At 45.6% G+C, this 17,436-nt stretch overlaps 1 protein-coding gene across 3 annotated transcripts in view; it reads right to left on the minus strand.

Moving 5' to 3' along the window:
- The window catches only part of fbxl17 (F-box and leucine-rich repeat protein 17), a 1,158,180-nt gene that overhangs the window by 1,113,549 nt on the left and 27,195 nt on the right, over positions 1-17,436 (minus strand). For all 3 annotated transcript variants that reach the window (XM_072516397.1, XM_072516398.1, XM_072516396.1), the window contains one exon: positions 9,276-9,398. In XM_072516397.1, coding sequence (XP_072372498.1) covers positions 9,276-9,398 — 123 coding nt within the window. The remainder of the gene's footprint in view (positions 1-9,275; positions 9,399-17,436) is intronic.

The following is a 17,436-nucleotide window of genomic DNA, read 5'->3' on the forward strand; positions in this document are numbered from 1 at the left end:
TCTTTCTTTCCATCTGCGTCCACCTTGCCTCATGCTCTCTCGCTCGATCCTCTTCTCTCCCCCCTCCCCACCCCTGGAAGTCTTGAGGTGATGTGAAAATGCCTTTTTAATGTTTCTCAGCCTTACGGCAATGTATCTGGAAAATGTGTCAATTGAGAGATCTGGGCTGGTGCAGTTGAGAGAAGAATAGCCATGAACTTACTAATGGCAATGGAGGCTCGAGAGACTGAATAGTCTGGACCGATTGCTATTTATTTTCTTATGCGCAGCCAGTGGGGTGGGAATATTGGGAACTGTTTATTGACATGAATATTATTTAAAGGGAGATTAAATAAATGAATAAAAATACATCTTATGACTTCCGGTGGCGGCCATGAAGGAGTAGGTCGCACATTTGGTAGCTCCCGCTCGGAAAGGAACCTTTGGACCTTTCCCCTGATGTTTTCTCGGATTTTACTTGAAAAATCGATAGTGGACGCAACCGTGAAGAGGAGCCCCACACCAGTGCATGGAGAGCAGATCAGGAGTGCTCACAAAGGAACAAATAGGCGAACAGAGAAGGCCTGGGTTGAAGCTGCAGCGGGAGAAAGAATGGCGGACGAGCGGAGTTCTGGCTTGACGACCCAGCGGTCGACGGAGCAGTTGATGAAGTTTATCCAAGAGGGCTTCGCCAAGCAGAAACAGGAATGCTTGGACCCGATTAGGGAATTGATTGCTTGGCTGGAACAGAGATTGGATGCTCCAGAAAGTGGAGAAGGCACTGACCGAGCACGAGGAACACCAAACAGCAATGGAGGTGGAGATGGGAATGTTGAGAGACCAGCAGAAAAGGCTCCAGGAGAAGGTGGAGGATTTAGAGAATAGGTTCCGCCGGCAAAACTTCAGGATCGTAGGTCTCCCGGAGGGGTCCGAAAGAGCGGATGCAGGGACATATCTCGCGGGTATGCTCGAGAAACTAAAGGGGCATGGGACGTTGATCTGACCTCTGGAGGTGGACAGGGCACACAGAACACTAGCGAAGAAGCCACGTGTAGGTGACTCCCCGAGGGCGATGGTGGTGAGATTGCACAAGTACCTGACTGAATAAGGAGCATATTCTTCGGTGGGCCAAGCAGACACGGAGCTGTCAGTGGGAGAATAGCATCCTGCGCGCGGACGTAGCCAGGAGAAGAGCGGGATTCAACCAAGTAAAGTCGACCCTTTTCAAGAAGAAGGTGAAGTTTGGACTGCTGTATCCGGCCCGTCTTTCGGTCACCTATGAGGAGCAACACTTCTATTTTGAGTAGCCCGAGGAAGCGATGGACTTTGCCAGAAGGAAAGGGCAGGTAGGGGACGGAGGCGTTTGAACTTTGCTGCAGTGTCCACGTTAAAAATACTTTTTGCACTATATTTGTAATGCCTTCTGTATCGATCCCAGAGCCACCAGGTATTTTTGTAAGTTAAAGTTTGCATTTGTACTGATGGAGATGTGAATTTTCGATGTGTTTTTTTTTTTCTTTTTGTTTCTTTCGGTTAACTGGGCTGTGAATGTTTTCTCTTGCACATGTGTGTCCGAGCGGGGAAGGGGGGGGAAACAATAGGTGGGAAAATGTAGAGGGTAGGGACGTGGAGGTAGTAGTTGCAATGGATGCAGAGAAGGCCTTTGACCGGGTGGAATGGACCTATCTGTGGGAGGTGCTTGGGCAGTTTCGGTTTGGACGGGGCTTCATCGGCTGTGTTAGGCTGCTGTATCAGGCGCATGTGGCGAGTGTACGGATCAACAGGTTGACATCGGGCTATTTTAGGCTGCACCGGGGGACGAGGAAGGGATGCCCCCTCTCCCCACTGCTGTTTGCGCTGGCCATAGAACCACTGGCAATTGCGCTGAGAGCCTCAAGGGACTGGTAGGGGCTGGTTCGGGGAGGGGTGGAACACTGAGTCTCGCTATACGCAGATGACCTGCTCCTATATGTTTCTGATTCACTAGAGGGGATGGGAGAAATTATGAGGATTCTGGGGGAATTTGGCCGGTTTTTGGGTTATAAATTGAACATGGGGAAAAGTGAGATGTTCGCGATCCAGGCAAGGGGGCAGGAGAGGCGATTGGGGGAGTTGCCTTTTAAGGTGGTAGGAGGAAGTTTTCGGTACCAAGGCATCCAGGTGGCATGGGAATGGGAACGGCTACATAAGCTAAATTTGACTCGACTGGTGGACCAAATGAAAGAAGACTTCTGAAGGTGGGACATGCACCCGCTATCACTGGCTGGGAGGGTACAGACGGTGAAAATGACGGTCCTCCCAAGATTCCTGTTTGTTTTTCAGTGCCTTTTTTAAACGGGTAAACAAGGTGATCTCTGGCTTTGTATGGGCGGGCAAGACCCCGCGAGTAAATAAGGGGATGCTGGAGCGTCGCCCGGGGGCGGGTTGGCGCTGCCGAACTTTAGCACGGCAAATGATCAGGAAGTCGGGGGGGGGGGGGGGGGGGTCGGTGTGGGAGTGAGTAGAGGAGGCATCATGTAAGGGCACGGGTTTGGGGGCATTGGTAACAGTGTGTCTGCCATTCCCGCCGGCACGGTACTCCCCGTGGTGGTGGCGGTCCTGAGAGTTTGCCCCGGGGAGGCTGGATGGAGGGTTCCGGAAATGGCAAAGAGCAGGGATCAACCGGATGGGAGATCTGTTCAGAGGTGAGATTCCCAGCCTGAGGGAGTTGGAGGCGAAATTTGAATTGACGGGAGGAAATGAGTTTAGGTACCTGCAGGCGCAGGACTTCCTACGCAGACAGGTCTCAACCTTCCCGCTCCTACCACCAAGAGGGATACAGGACAGGGTAGTTTCCAGAGTATGGGTGGGAGATGGGAGGGTTGTAGAGATCTGGAAAGAACACATGGGGTCAGAGGAAACGCAGACCGAGGAGCTGAAACACAAATGGGAAGAGGAGTTAGGAGGAGAGATAGAGGATGGTCTCTGGGAGGATGCGTTGAGTAGAGTCAACGCGTCCACATCATGTTAGGCTCAGCCCGATACAATATAAAAGGTCGTTCACCGGGCACACATGCCAGTGGCCCGGATGAGCAGGTTCTTTGGGATAGAAGACAGGTGTGCAAGGTGTGCGGGAGGACCAGCAAACTATGTTCATATGTTCTGGACATGCCCGAAGCTTCGGGGATTCTGGCAGGGGTTTGCAGAAGTCATGTCCAAGGTTTTAAAAACAAGGGTGACAACCAGTCCAGAGGTGGCGATTTTCGGGGTGTCGGAAGATCCGGGAATCCAGGAGGAGAAAGAGGCAGACGTTCTGTCCTTTGCCTACCTGGTAGCCGGAGATGGATACTATTAGCTTGGAGGGACTCAAAGCCCCCGAAGAGACCTGGCTCACTGACGTGGTTAGCTTTCTGTCTGGAGAAAATCAAGTTTGCCCTGAGAGGGTCAGTGTCAGGGTTCGTTCCGAGGTGGCAGCCATTCGTCGACTTCTTTAGAGAAAATTAACCATCAGCAGAGAGGGGAGGGGTTTAATTTAGATTAGTATGTATGAAAGGTGGGACCTGTGAGGGAGGAAGACGGCCTTTGCACTATGTTTATATTTGTATGTACACTGTTTCTTCTGTTATTGTTACAAAATCACAAATACCTAAATAAAATGTTTGTTTTTTTAAAAAAAAAAATCTTATGGCTTTGGTACAAATTAACCAGATTCTTTGTACGGCAAGAACCTTCACACTGACCCAGGAAAACACAGAAATGACGATTGATAGTAGGACACGGCGGACGTCCTACAGAAACTCAACAGCCATGGACCAGTTGAACCAGAAACATTCCTAGTCACAATGGACGTCTCGGCACTCTACACCAGCATCCCCCATGACGACGGCACTGCTGCAACAGCCTCAGTACTCAACACCAACAACTGCCAAACAAATGTGCGACTGCTCACTCCATGGCCGCCACCGGAAATCCCCAGTACACTATGTTTTAAAATCAAGAGAGAAAGGTGAAGGTGTGGGCTTAAGTAGTGTGCTCTTTCCAAGGGCCGGTGCAGACTCGATGGGCCGAATGGCCTCCTTCTGCACTGTAAATTCTATGATTCTATGAATCTCCAGACGCAATTCTGCAACTCATCCACTTCATTCTGGATCACAACGTCTTCACCTTCAACAACAAATTCTTCATCCAGACGGACGGAACAGCCATGGGGACCAAATTCGCACCTCAATATGCCAAAATCTTCATGCATAAGTTTGAACAAGACCTCCTGACCGCACAGAACCTTCAACCGACGTGAGACACCAGATACATCGATGACATTATTTTCCTTTGGACCCACGGCGAAGAATCACTGAAACGACTACACGATGACATCAATAAGTTCCATCCCACTCACCATCAGACTCACCATCGACTACTCTCCAAAATCGGTTGCATTCTTGGACACACATCTCCATCAAGGACGGTCACCTCAGCACTTCGCTTTACCGCAAGCCCACGGATAACCTCACAATGCTCCACTTCTCCAGCTTCCACCCTAAACACATTAAAGAAGCCATCCCCTATGGATAAGCCCTCCGTATACACAGGATCTGCTCAGACGAGGAGGAGCGTAACAGACATCTACAGACGCTGAAAGATGCCCTCGTACGAACGGGATATGGCGCTCGACTCATCGATCGACAGTTCCAACGCACCACAGCAAAAAACCGCACCGAAGACAAACACGGGACACAACCAACAGGGTACCCTACGTCATCCGGTACTTCCCCAAAGCGGAGAAACTACGACATCTTCTTCGCAGCCTTATACACGTCATCGATGAAGATAAACATCTTGCCAAGGTCATCCCCACATCCTGCCTTCAAACAACCGCGCAACCTCAAACAAACCATTGTTTGCAGCAAACTACCCAGCCTTCAGAACAGCGACCACGACACCACACAACCCTGCCATGGCAATCTCTGCAAGACATGCCAGATCATCAACATGGATATCACCAATGCACGTGCGAACACCACCCACCAGGTCCGCGGTACATACTCGTGCGACTCGGCCAACATGGTCTACCTCATAAGCTGCAGGAAAGGATGACCCGAAGCTTGGTACATTTGTGAGACCATGCAGGCGTTGCGACAACGGATGAACGGACATCGCGCGACACTCGCCAGGCAGGAATGTTCCCTTCCAGTCGGGGAACACTTCAACAGTCAAGGGCATTCAGCCTCTGATCTCCGGGTAAGCGTTCTCCAAGGCGGCTTTCAGGACGCGCGACAACGCAAAATTGCCGAGCAGAAACTTATAGCCAAGTTCCACACACATGAGTGCGGCCTCAACCGGGACCTGGGATTCATGTCGCATTACATTCATCCCCCACCATCTGGCCTGAGCTTGCGAAATCCTACCAACTGTCCTGGTTTGAGACAATTCACACCTCTTTAACCTGGGGTTACCCCTATCTCTGGATCTGTAAAGACTAAATTACCTGCAAATGCTCGCATTCAAAGCATCGTCTTGCATATTTGACTTTGTCTGTATATATGTTTCTGGAACATACCTCTTCATTCACCTGAGGAAGGAGCAGTGCTCCGAAAGCTACTGTTGGACTTTAAGCTGGTGTTATAAAACAAGACGTTCTCGAACGAATTATGAGCAACAACTTTGGAATCAGACGGTTAAATTTTAATGAAGCTGTGTTCTGATTTGAGGTTGTTAGAATGTTCTGCTCAGGTGTATAATGGGTATAGAAAATGCAAGAAGCTGTTTTACAAACATGAGAATATGTGCGGTGTAGTGTTTGATTTAAACACCAAAATCAAAATATTGATAATCCAAATGGTAGTAATCCATAATAACATTTTCAATGGAGTAAGTAAATCACACATACAAAAAAATAGTAGTGCAGGAATATTTCTTGTTCAGAAAATACTGTCTGGCAGATCAACTGCTGAAGGAAAAATACTCAATGTTGAAAATGCAACTACGCCAAAAATGAAAATAGCTCAAAACTGAATTTGTCGGAACAGAACCTTTGTTTATGAAGTTGCAGTGCAAGAATACAGAGAGAAAAGCCACAAAGTATTTTTGATTTAACAGCAGGGAATACAGGAAAACCACAACTGACTGTATTCATTTTTTAGCTATAATGAAATAAACCACTGTTTAAAAGGAAACATACTAGACTCTTGTTTATGGAAAGGTTCTGTCAACATACATCTGAAGCCTCAACTCACTAAGATTCTCGTACCCTTCAATATGCAATGCCTCAAAAGTTTCTCAGTTCTCCAGGAAAAAAAACATTCAAACCCGAGTGGATAATCATGTTTTGTCTTTCAGATTGTTGAGGATCCCTTTCATTTCATACAGAAGTCACAATTTGTTTTCTTGGTTACCTCTGATTAGGTCGGACAATGTTTCCTGCGACTTTTTTGCGAATGCTTTAAAACTTAATTATTCAGAATATCTATCATCATAGAATCCCTACAGTGCAGAAGGAGGCAATTCAGCCTGCACCCATCCTCTGAAAGAGCACCTGACCCAGGTCCACTCCTTTGCCCCATCCCCATAACCCCACCCAACCTGCGCATCCCTGGACATTAAGGGGCAATTTAGCATGGCTAATCCACTAACCTATACATCTTTTGACTGTGGGAGGAAACCGGAGTACCCAAATGAAACTCACATAGACACAGGCGAACGTGCAAACTCCACACAGTCACCCAAGGCCGGAATTGAACCCCGGTCCCTGGTGCTGCGAGGCAGCAGTGCTGACCACCTCCATGTTCCTTTCACCCTCATTTTGCAGTCTCTTTATATATTTTGCTTATAAGGTAATTTACAAAAATGTCAGAGACGAGATGAAGTCAACATTTTTACCCAGTGAGTTGTAGGGTGGCACAGTAGCACAGTGGTTAGCACTGTTGCTTCATAGCGCCAGGGTCCCAGGTTAGATTCCCGGCTTGGGTCACTGTCTGTGCAGAGTCAGCACGTACCCCTAGTTTCCTCCGGGAGCTCCAGTTGCCTCCAACAAGTTCCTAAAGAAGTGCTTGTAAGGTGAATTTGACATTCTGAATTCTCCCTCAGTGTACCCAAACAGGTGCCTTTGTGTGGCGACTAGGGGATTTTCACAGTAACTTCATTGCTTAATATAAGCCTACTTGTGACACTAATAAATATTATTTAAAAATCTGCAATGCAGTACCTTACATTAGGAGTATTCAAACATGAATTGAACAAATACTCCAAGGGAAGCAGGGGAATGGAAAAAATTGGATCCCTCTTAAAAGACATCATAGACCAAATGGCCTTGTGCTGTGGAATAAGTTCTGTTTCTATGCAGAGGTTAAATTGCAATATTGGCATGCCTCCTATTCACTTGGAGTGATTCAATATTGTCAACTTTTCATCATTGTTAAGTTGGAAAAAATGATTTTTAAATTGTAATGTTTTACAACTGAAAAGATAAACAGCAATTATAAGGTGAACTTTTGAACGGACATTGACCCTCACAACATCAGCATATTTTAATATTAAGTAACTACCTGTTTAACAGAAAAGCCAATTGTGAACAGGAGTTGACCTCAAACTTGACGTGGAGATGCCGGCGTCGGACTGGGGTAAGCACAGTAAGAAGCCTTAAAAGTCCAACAGGTTTTTTTCAAATTAGTTGCTTTCGGAGCACTGCTCCTTCCTCAGGTGAATCCACCCGAGGAAGGAGCTGTGCTCCGAAAGCTAGTGATTTGAAACAAACCTGTTGGACTTTAACCTGGTGTTGTAAGACTTCTTACTGTGCTCAGACTTGACAACAGTGATAGTACTGTTTCTAAGGATAAACCACTGGAGTAAATCGCAACTTTAATTAGAGTTCAGAATCAAAGACCAGTGCAGAATGATACATAATCAATGACAGATCAGCGGTTTTGCTTGGTAGAACAATAATTATAGGTAACAGAGAAATGTGCGCTAAGATAAAATAGGGAATTATACTAATATCATGAGATCAACATAATATTTGTCAGTGACAAGATCAGTTTCACAGATATTAATAAGGTTTAAATTATTAGTTTTGCTTTACATAAATTTAATTTTAAACTTTGGGCATCATCATGGAATATGAAACCATGCTAATGGTGATTTCATAGGGAATAAAAGAAAATATAGATAGGGTGGATGGGAAGGAAATGTTCCCCTTGGCAGAGGGGTCAATAACCAGGGGGCAAAGATTCAAGATAAAGGGGAGGAGGTTCAGAGGGAATGGGAGGAAAATGTTTTTCCTCCAATGGGTGATTGGAATCTGAAACTCACTGCCCGAAAGTGTGGTAGAGGCAGGCACCTTCACAACATTTGGATGAGCACTTGAAATGTCATAGCATGCAATGCTGCAGGCCAAGTGCTGAAAAATGGGATTAGAGTAGATAGGTGTTTGATTGCAAGCATGGACACGATGGGCCAAAGGGCCTTTTTCCGTGTTGTAAAAACTCTATGATTCTATAAATTATTGCAAGAATCAAAATTTAATCAGTCCAAATGCTGAGTGAACTGCTTCAACATGTTTCCACAAAAAACAGATTTGGCTTTAAGTATTATATAGAATTAATTGTGTTATTCACAGGATTCACTCCACCAACTCACCAAGACTTCTTCAACAATTCCTCTCAAACCATGACCTTAACCACCTTAAAGGACACGGGCAGGAGGTGCACAAGAAAACCATTACTGCCAAACCAGGATGGTGCGTGATTTGGAATATATCTCCATTCATTCACCATCTCTGGATCAAAATTCTGCAAGGCCCTGCCTAACAGCACCATGGGAGTGACTACACTACATGGGCTGCAGCTATTGAGGACGGCAGCTCACTACTACATCACCATGGGTAATAAATGCTGGCCTTGACGGTAATATCTATATCCCTTGAATGAATTTATAAAAAAAGACAATAAAATTTGCAGCAAATTGCACATTTGACAATCCACTTTCCAAACTGAAGTGATAATCAACTCTACTGAACAATTCTAGAATGCTTAAAGACATTTTAAAGTTTTATATAGCACCTTGTTTTTATTTTTTAATTATTTTAATTGACCTTCAAACCTGTTTAGAAGCACTTGGCAGACATCCAGGACCTGACATAATTTATCACAAACTGCATCAGCATGAAAACAGCATACTTTAGTGGTGTATAAGTATTCCTTTCTTCCCTCAAAAACAAATTTTACTTGCATAAGCAACCCATGAAAGACATTTAAAATGATAAAATTATTTCTCTTTCAGCATTAATTTTTCCAAATTCTATCATAAGACAGTGAAATCCATACCTGCTGTCTCCCACTGAGGTCCAGCTGCTTCCAAAATTGAAAATCTAAACTAAGATCACGCCAGTACTTGCAAACTAAAGATGCTGAAAGACATCTTTCCTTCAAAGTTAAATGAGTGAAGACCTAAAATTAAAAAAGGTTAATGATCAGAAGAACTGTAGACAACATTCTGCAATCAATTATATGCTGTGCATGATTTATGAAAATGTGCTTAATAACCAATGCAGGATAATTAATACTTTCAGACAAAAAGACATCACATCTGCCAGATGCACAATTGCACATCTATGTTGATCAGGAAGATTAAAACACAAAATGGGCGGAGCCTGAGATAGTGGCAATGATGGATAGAAGGGACGAGGTCAGAATGGTAGCGTGGAACGTGCGAGGATTGGGGGGGACCGGTGAAGAGAACCGGTTTTCTCGCACTTGAAAAGTTTGAAAGCCGATGTGGTGATGTTATAGGAGGCCCACTTGTGGGTGAAGGAATAGATGAGGCTTAGGACGGGATGGATGAGCCTGGTGTTTCATTTAGTTTTTGATTGCGGGGCCCGAGGGGTGGCGATTTTGGTGGGCAAGCGAGTGAGGTTTCAGATGGAGAAGGTGGCAGCAGATCGGGGGGGGGGGGTACGTGGTTGTTACAGGTACGCTGGAGGGGAGATTGGTTAGCCCCAATTAGAATGACGTGGGGTTTGTGAAGAAAATGCTGCCTGCCATTCCAAATCTGGATACCCATGAGATCTTTGCACCCAAGGGAGCGGGAATATTCTTCTTTTTCGCGAGCGCATAAGGTGTTCTCGAGGATTGATTTCTTTGTGGTGGGTAAGGCACAGTTGGCTAGAGATTCTGACCACACTCCACATTGGATGGACGTGCTTATGGAGAGTGGGTTGGCTCAGAAGCCAGGGTAGAGGCTGGACATGGGCTTGTTGGCAGACCAGAGTTTGTGTGTTAGAATGGGAAAGGTGATTTAGGAGTATGTAGGCTTCAATTGTACTGGAGAGGTCTCGTTGTCGGGGATTTGGATGCTATGAAGGCAGTGGTGAGGTGGAAGGTTATTTTGTTTAAGGCTAAGGTGGATAAGGAGGAGAGGCTGGAACGCCTGCAATCGATAGAAGAGATCCTGGAAGTCACAGGACCTGGGTTGGTGAAGAGGAAGGAGTTGCAGGCAAGGTTTGATCTGTTATCCACAGGGAAAGTGGTGCATCAGCTGAGAAAGGCGAAGGGGGCCATCTATTAGTATAGGGAGAAGGCTGGCTGTATGTTGGCAGGACAGCAATGAGGGAGGTAGTTTGGGTTAGGGATAGGGCGGGCGAACTGGAGTTGGCCATGGAACGGATTAATAAGGTGTTTCAGGAGTTTTATAGGCATCTGTACAAGTCAGAACCACCAGAGGATGAGCGGGAGGTGAGTGAATTTTTGGGGAGATTAGAGTGCCCAAAGGTGGGTGAACTGGAGAGGGCAGGGTTGGAGGAGTCGGTGGGGCTTGTTATGGGCCACGGTTTAGAAAACACCAAAGTATATCATGGAGTTCACCTGACCCACAACTTTGAATAGATTTTGGTTATGGGGAGCAAACGGGCCCACTTTACAGGTGCGATGCAACAGAGATCTAAAGTATTTTTAAAACAAAACAATGTATATTCTCTGAATCCAGTTAACATTTTATAAACACACAGTAAACATCTTACCAGCTACCTACCAGCTACCAACACTGATATCCCCCCCCCCAAAAGATACAGTACGCTATAGATAACGCTTAATAACTTTCCTAACAACATCCATAAGTCAAAAACCCTTTTTAACAAAGACAGTAGGTTTGAATTCTCTACAGAAACAGGTATTACTTTGAAATCATCAAGTGACCTGGAGACATTCTTCAGAGAGAGAGAGAGAGAGAGATACACCTTCTTATTTGAATGCAGCTCTCCAACTGAAAGTGAAACTAAAACACAGAGCCAAAAAGAGCTTCCAGCTCAAAACAAAAGTAAAAAGCAGAATCACATTCCAGCTCCACCCACGACAGTGCAGCCATTTGATAAAACACACTTTTCTTGAAGGGACTCTCACATGACAGGCTAGAAGAGGTGAAGACGGCAATTGGGAAGATGCGGGCGGGGAAGGTGGTGGGGCTGATGGTTTCCCGGTGGAATTCTAGAAGAAATTTAAAGGTAAGCTGGCACCATTGTTGGTGGAGATGTTCGAGGATTCGATGGCCAGGGGTGTTTTGCTGAAAACAATGGGACAGGCCTCCATCTCATTAAAGAAGGATAAGGACCCAGTGGAGTGTGGGTCCTACAGGGTCTTATCTCTGCTGAATGTAGACGGCAAGAGAACCGACAAAGGTGCTGGCGCTAAGATTGGAAGTGTGCCTACCAAGGGTGATCGGCGATCGTTAAGGGAAGACAGCTGACACTGAGTGTGCAGCGGCTGCTGAATGTGGTGCTTTCTCCAACAGAGGGAAGAGCAGTAGTGATGGCATTAGATGCAGGGAAGGCGTATGATCGGGTGGAGTGAAGCCACCTGATTGCAATGTTGGAGAGGTTTGGGATTGAGCCGACGTTTGTGGCATGAGTGAAGTTGCTGTATGAGGAGCTGATGGCATGTGTGCGCACAAATGATATAAACTCGGGGTATTTTTCGTTGCATCGGGGAACGGGGCAGAGCTGCTCCATGTGCCCCATTTTGTTTGCATTAGCGATAGAGCCCTTGGCCATTGCGGTGAGGAGCTTGGAGTTGTGGAAGGGGATGGGCGGGGGGGGCGTGGAGCATAAGATGTCCCTGAAAGCGGTTGATTTGTCATTATACATTTCAGAGCCGGGCTCTTCGGTGGGGGACATAATGGGTTTGCTACAAAGATTTGGGGCGATTCCAGGTATCAGCTGAACCAGGGGAAAAATTAGTATTCTGTGGTATCCGCCCCAGGGACAGGGGTCAGGGTAGGGCGGTTGCCATTTCATGAGGCACCTCCTCATTTTAGGTATTTATAGGGGCGTAGGTGGCTCAGGATTGGACAGGTCTTCAGAAATTGAATTTTTCAAACTTGGTGGGGAGAGTGAAGGCAGATTTTTTGAGGTGGGATGGTCTTCCTCTATCATTGGCAGGCTGGGTGCAGGTGGTGAAGATGATCATTTTGCCATGGTTTTTATTTCTGTTTAATGCCTGCCGGTCATTTTGCCCAAGGCAATTTTAAGGGGTGGATAGGCTGATATCCGTGTTCATTTGGGCAGGGAAGATTGCTAGCAGAAAGAAGTTGGTGTTGCAGAGGAGAGGGCAATCGGGGCAGTTTAGGCCTCCCGAATTTTTATTACTTGGCGGCGAATGCAGAGAAGATGAGGGGGTGGAATATGGAGGTAGAGGCTTTGTGGGCAAGGATGGAGGCGGGTCCGTTTAGGGGTTGGGGATTCTGGCGACGGCCCCGTTCCCATTGGCCCCATTGAAGTATTCCGGAAGTCGCGTGGTGGTAGACACGCTGAGGATTTGGAGACAATTCCAGCAGAATTTTAGGTTGGGAGCAGGATTGAGGGTGATGCCAGTCAGGGGGAATCATGGATTCCAGCCAGGGAGGATGGATGTGAGATTCCAGAGATGGGAGGAGAGGGGGATTAAGGAAATGAATCCCCCAAATCTTTGTAGCAAAACAATTATGTCCCCCACCGAAGAGCCCGGCTCCGAAATGTATAATGACAAATCAACCGCATTCAGGGACGTTCTATGCTCCACGCCACCCTCCACAACTCCAAGCTCCTCACCGCAATGGCCAAGAGCTCTATTGCTAATGCAAACAAAATGGGGCACATGGAGCAGCTCTGCCCCGTTCCCCGATCTGCTTCTGGGAGGACGGTTTGTGAGCTTGGAGGACTTGAATGAGAACGTTAGGCTTGCTCGGGAGGAATGTTTCCAGTGCGGTGCGGGACTTTGCAAGGAAGGTTTTTCCGACATGTCCGATGGCGCCCACCTCCTCGTTGTTGGAGGAGGTGCTGTCAGTTGTGGTGGTGCTGGTGGTGGGTGGAGGGGGATTTATGAGAGGATTCTGGAGGAGGATAAGGTGCCTATGGAGGGGATTAAGGCTAGGTGGGAGGAGGAGTTGGGGTGGCATTAGAGGAGGATTGTGGTGCGAGGTGCTGCGGAGGGTGAATATCTCCATCTAGTGTGCGAGGCTGGGTCTGATGCAGCTGAAGGCGGTGCATCGGGCGCACCTGACAAAGTCAAGGATGAGCCGGCTGTTTGAGGGGGTGGAGGACATCTGCAAATCGTTTGGGAGGGGTCCTGCTGATCATGTACGTATGTTCTGGACTGCCCGAAGTTGGAAGGGTTCTGGAGGTCGGTTTTTAGCACCATTTCGACGGTTTTGTACATTGATGTGGAGCCCGGCCCCTGGGGGCCATATTCGGGGTGTCGGACCTGGAGTTGCAGGCGGGTGCAGGGACAAATGTTTTAGCCTTCGCCTTGCTGATTGCTCGCAGGCAGATTCTGTTGGGGTGGAGGTCACTTTCTCCACCCTGTGCCTCAGCGTGGCGGGAGGGACCAAATGGAATTCTTAACCCTGGAAAAGTTGAAACTTGCCCTGGGGATGGGGGTTTGTTTATTCTGCACTTTTGAGGTTACCGTCGACTGTTAAGGGAGGTGGTGCTTTTTTTATGTAGGGGGTTTATTATGTTGGGGGTGTTTTGTGTTCTTGTAAAACATTGAAAATTGGGAATGAAAATAGTTTTTTTGACAAAGGAAGATTAAAACAAACAGAAGAATGAAAAGGAAGCAAAGAAAGTATCAACAGAAGAGCAACATTTCTTCCTAGTCAGATAGACGAGAGAGAAAGACTGGACGGAGGTCAGTCTTCTTCACCAGAGAGTGTTTGTCCCAGCGCCACAAAAGGGCAATAAAGAGAGAGAAGAGAGGGATTTGTAGCAACAGCTGTCTTATAAAACTAAGTATGACACTAAGCCACATAAAGAGATATTTTAGGTCGGATGATCAAAAGCTAGGTCAAAGAGGGTGGTTTTAAGAAGTTTCTTAAAAGATGAAAGTGAGATGGAGAAGCGGAGGTGCTGTAGGAAAGAAATTCCAAATTATAGGGCCCAGGCAACTGAAGGCACAGTCACCAATGGAGGAGCAATTATGATTGGGAATGAAAATCGCTTATTGTCACAAGTAGGCTTCAAATGAAAAGCCCCTAGTCGCCACATTCCGGCGCCTGTTCGGGAAGGCTGTTACGGGAAGGCACAAGAAGCCAGAATTACAGGATCACAGAAAACCCAGAGGATTGTGGGATTGGAGAATTTTAAAATCAAGAAGTTGCTTGACTGGGAGCCATCGTAAGTTTGCGAACACAGGGGTGACTGGGGAATCAAACTTGCTGTCAATTAAGACGCTAGCAATAGAGATATGGATGACCTAAAATTAGAAGTCAAAGAAATAACAGGGGCAAGACAACACGGAAGCAAACATAAAACAAGGACAGTCCCAGAAGACCCTAGCAGTGAAGGAAAGGCCGGAACCTGCAAATGAAGGGAAAAGGCTATCTAAAAGGATGAGATGCCTGAAAAGGTACCAAGGGCTAATAAAAAAGGATTTTAATTAAATTACAAGAATGCACACTGAGAAAGTTACAATTCGGAACAAACAAAATCTTACCTCAAGAGCAAGTAACATGGTGAATGGAATCTCAGCTACACCCAGTGGGCAGTTTATGAAATGACAGTGCTAAAGTTTAAAACGGCAATTTTTATTCAAACTCGGACATAGGGAATTGCTGGAAAAGGTTGACACAAAACTGACAAAAAAGCAGGAAATATAATTTTGCAGACAAGAAGTGCATAGTGAAATGAATACAACTCAATCTTTTGTGGAATTCCAGATCAAATTAAATCTTCAGGTGATAAGAGGGCAGGGTGGTATACATATCAGTTCCCAAATCAGACAATTATATATAATATAAAATTACTTAAAACAGCAAGTTTAATAGGAATTTTTGACAGTTGGGATGAGTTGATCGGAACATAGAAATTTCTCTGCAGTAGAGATTGATGCACTGGAAAACAACTTGACTTGCTGCTGCACTAGCACTGCATACAATAAATATGGATTTAGGAATTTAGAATGGAAAAGGTTGGCACACATGTACAAATATAGACACACATCCTGTGATACTTCAGTCCTCCTGCACTTTTGTTATTGTCAAATGTTAGCCAGTTTTATATGGAGGGCGCTTTATATATTATCTATGAATAAAACATTTAAAATCTTTTCCCAATTATATAAACAATATAACTTTAAGTATTAATTTAGCAAAGCTTTATTGTCATTTATCACGCTCTTAAATATCATGAAGGAAACTGAATTTCCTTTCTCGTGTAAAATGTACATTATTGAAGAAGTATGCCAAGGCAGCATTTCCAACAGGATTGCCTGTTGAAAGGACTGTCCACAAACACACCTGCACCACACTCCTCAGAAAGGCACTCATGCCGCAGATATTTGATTTTGCCATACTCATCAGCCTTGTCATATTTAAGGACACAAAAGTTTGCCCTTCTTCCTCTTACGCTAATTCCTCTTTGGCAATTGCAAGACATTTGCTTTCTCGTGGCACCACAAGGTGCATATATCAATTAGGTAAATTAATCAATACATTGTTATACAGAATCAACTACTTCAAAATTGGATTGCAAACAACAAACTTTCAAACAGCTTTGTTCCCCTAAAACCATCTTAAACATACTTAACTTATAAAGCCATCAACCTGAAAGATTAAATCGGTTTCTCTCTCCACAGTCACATCCTGACCAGCAAAGTATCTCAGCATTTTCTGTTTTAATTTCATGTTGATCTAACATGATGGAGTTTTTGATGAGAGAAGCACGGTAGCATAGTGGTTAGCACAATTGCTTCTCAGCTCCAGGGTCCCAGGTTCAATTCCCGGCTGGGTCACTGTCTGTGCGGAGTCTGCACGTTCTCCCCGTGTCTGCGTGGGTTTCCTCCGGGTGCTCTGGTTTCCTCCCACAGACCAAAGATGTGCGGGTTAGGTGGATTGGCCATGTTAAATTGCCCTTAGTGTCCAAAAAGGTTAAGTGGGGGTTGCTGGGTTACGGGGATAGGGTAGATACGTGGGCTTGAGTAGGGCGCTCTTTGTCAGGGCCGGTGCAGACTCCATGGGCCGAATGGCCTCCTTCTGCACTGTAAATTCTATGATTCTATGAATACAGAGGTTTGAGGGTCATGCAAAGTGTTACGGTCATGTAGTTGATGTGAAGTATATAGACGTCCAGAAGGGAGATGATAAAAGGCTTTCCAGAAAATTTTAAGCTCAGGTAATAAGAAGGACAATGGTAATTCGAAGATGGAATTGGCTGAGTGACGGCAAAGAGAGTAATCGCGAACGCTTGTATTTTGGACTGGAGGAAGGTATGCAGTGGGGTTAACCCCTGAATAGGTAATAGGACCACTGCTTTTTGAGACATATTTTAATGACTTGAAGTTGGCTGTACAGGGCACAATTTCAACATTTGAAGATGACAAAAAACTTGGAAGTATTGTGAACTGTGAAGGGGAAAGTGATAAACTTCAAGAGGACAGAAGACAGGCTGGTGGAATGGGCGTGCATGTAGCAGATGAAATTTAATGTAAAGAAATGTGGCGTGACATATTTTGTTCGGAAGATTGAGAAGAGGAAAAAGGGGTGAACAGAAACACCTGGGGCACATAAGCACAAATCATTGAAGGTGGCAGGGCAGGTTGAGAAAGCATTCAAAATGCACGGAGTCCTGAAAATTATGATGAGACTTTATGAAACACTGTTTCAGCCTCAACAGTAGTATTACGTCCAATTCTGGGCTGCAAACCTTAGGAAGGATGTAGAAATTATGATGTAGAAGGATGAGCGGGTGTAGAAAAAAATTACAAGAATAGTTCCAGCTAGGAAGGACTTTAGTTATGTAGAAATAATAGACATTGGAGCTCAAAGAAACAGTGAGAGATTTGATAGACGTGTTAAAAATCATTAGGGGCTTCTACAATTCATGGGCATTATTCATTATGCACTTTCAAGAATTGGATCACATCGAACATTAGACGGGTTGGGGGCTGGGAGGGTTGGGGGAGGGGGACTGTATGTGTTAATGGTGACTATGGGCGATTCCTGATTCCTTTTTGTCATTTGTTT

The sequence above is a fragment of the Scyliorhinus torazame genome, chromosome 9, assembly GCF_047496885.1.
Source record: "Scyliorhinus torazame isolate Kashiwa2021f chromosome 9, sScyTor2.1, whole genome shotgun sequence".
Classification (NCBI taxonomy): Eukaryota; Metazoa; Chordata; class Chondrichthyes; order Carcharhiniformes; family Scyliorhinidae; genus Scyliorhinus; species Scyliorhinus torazame.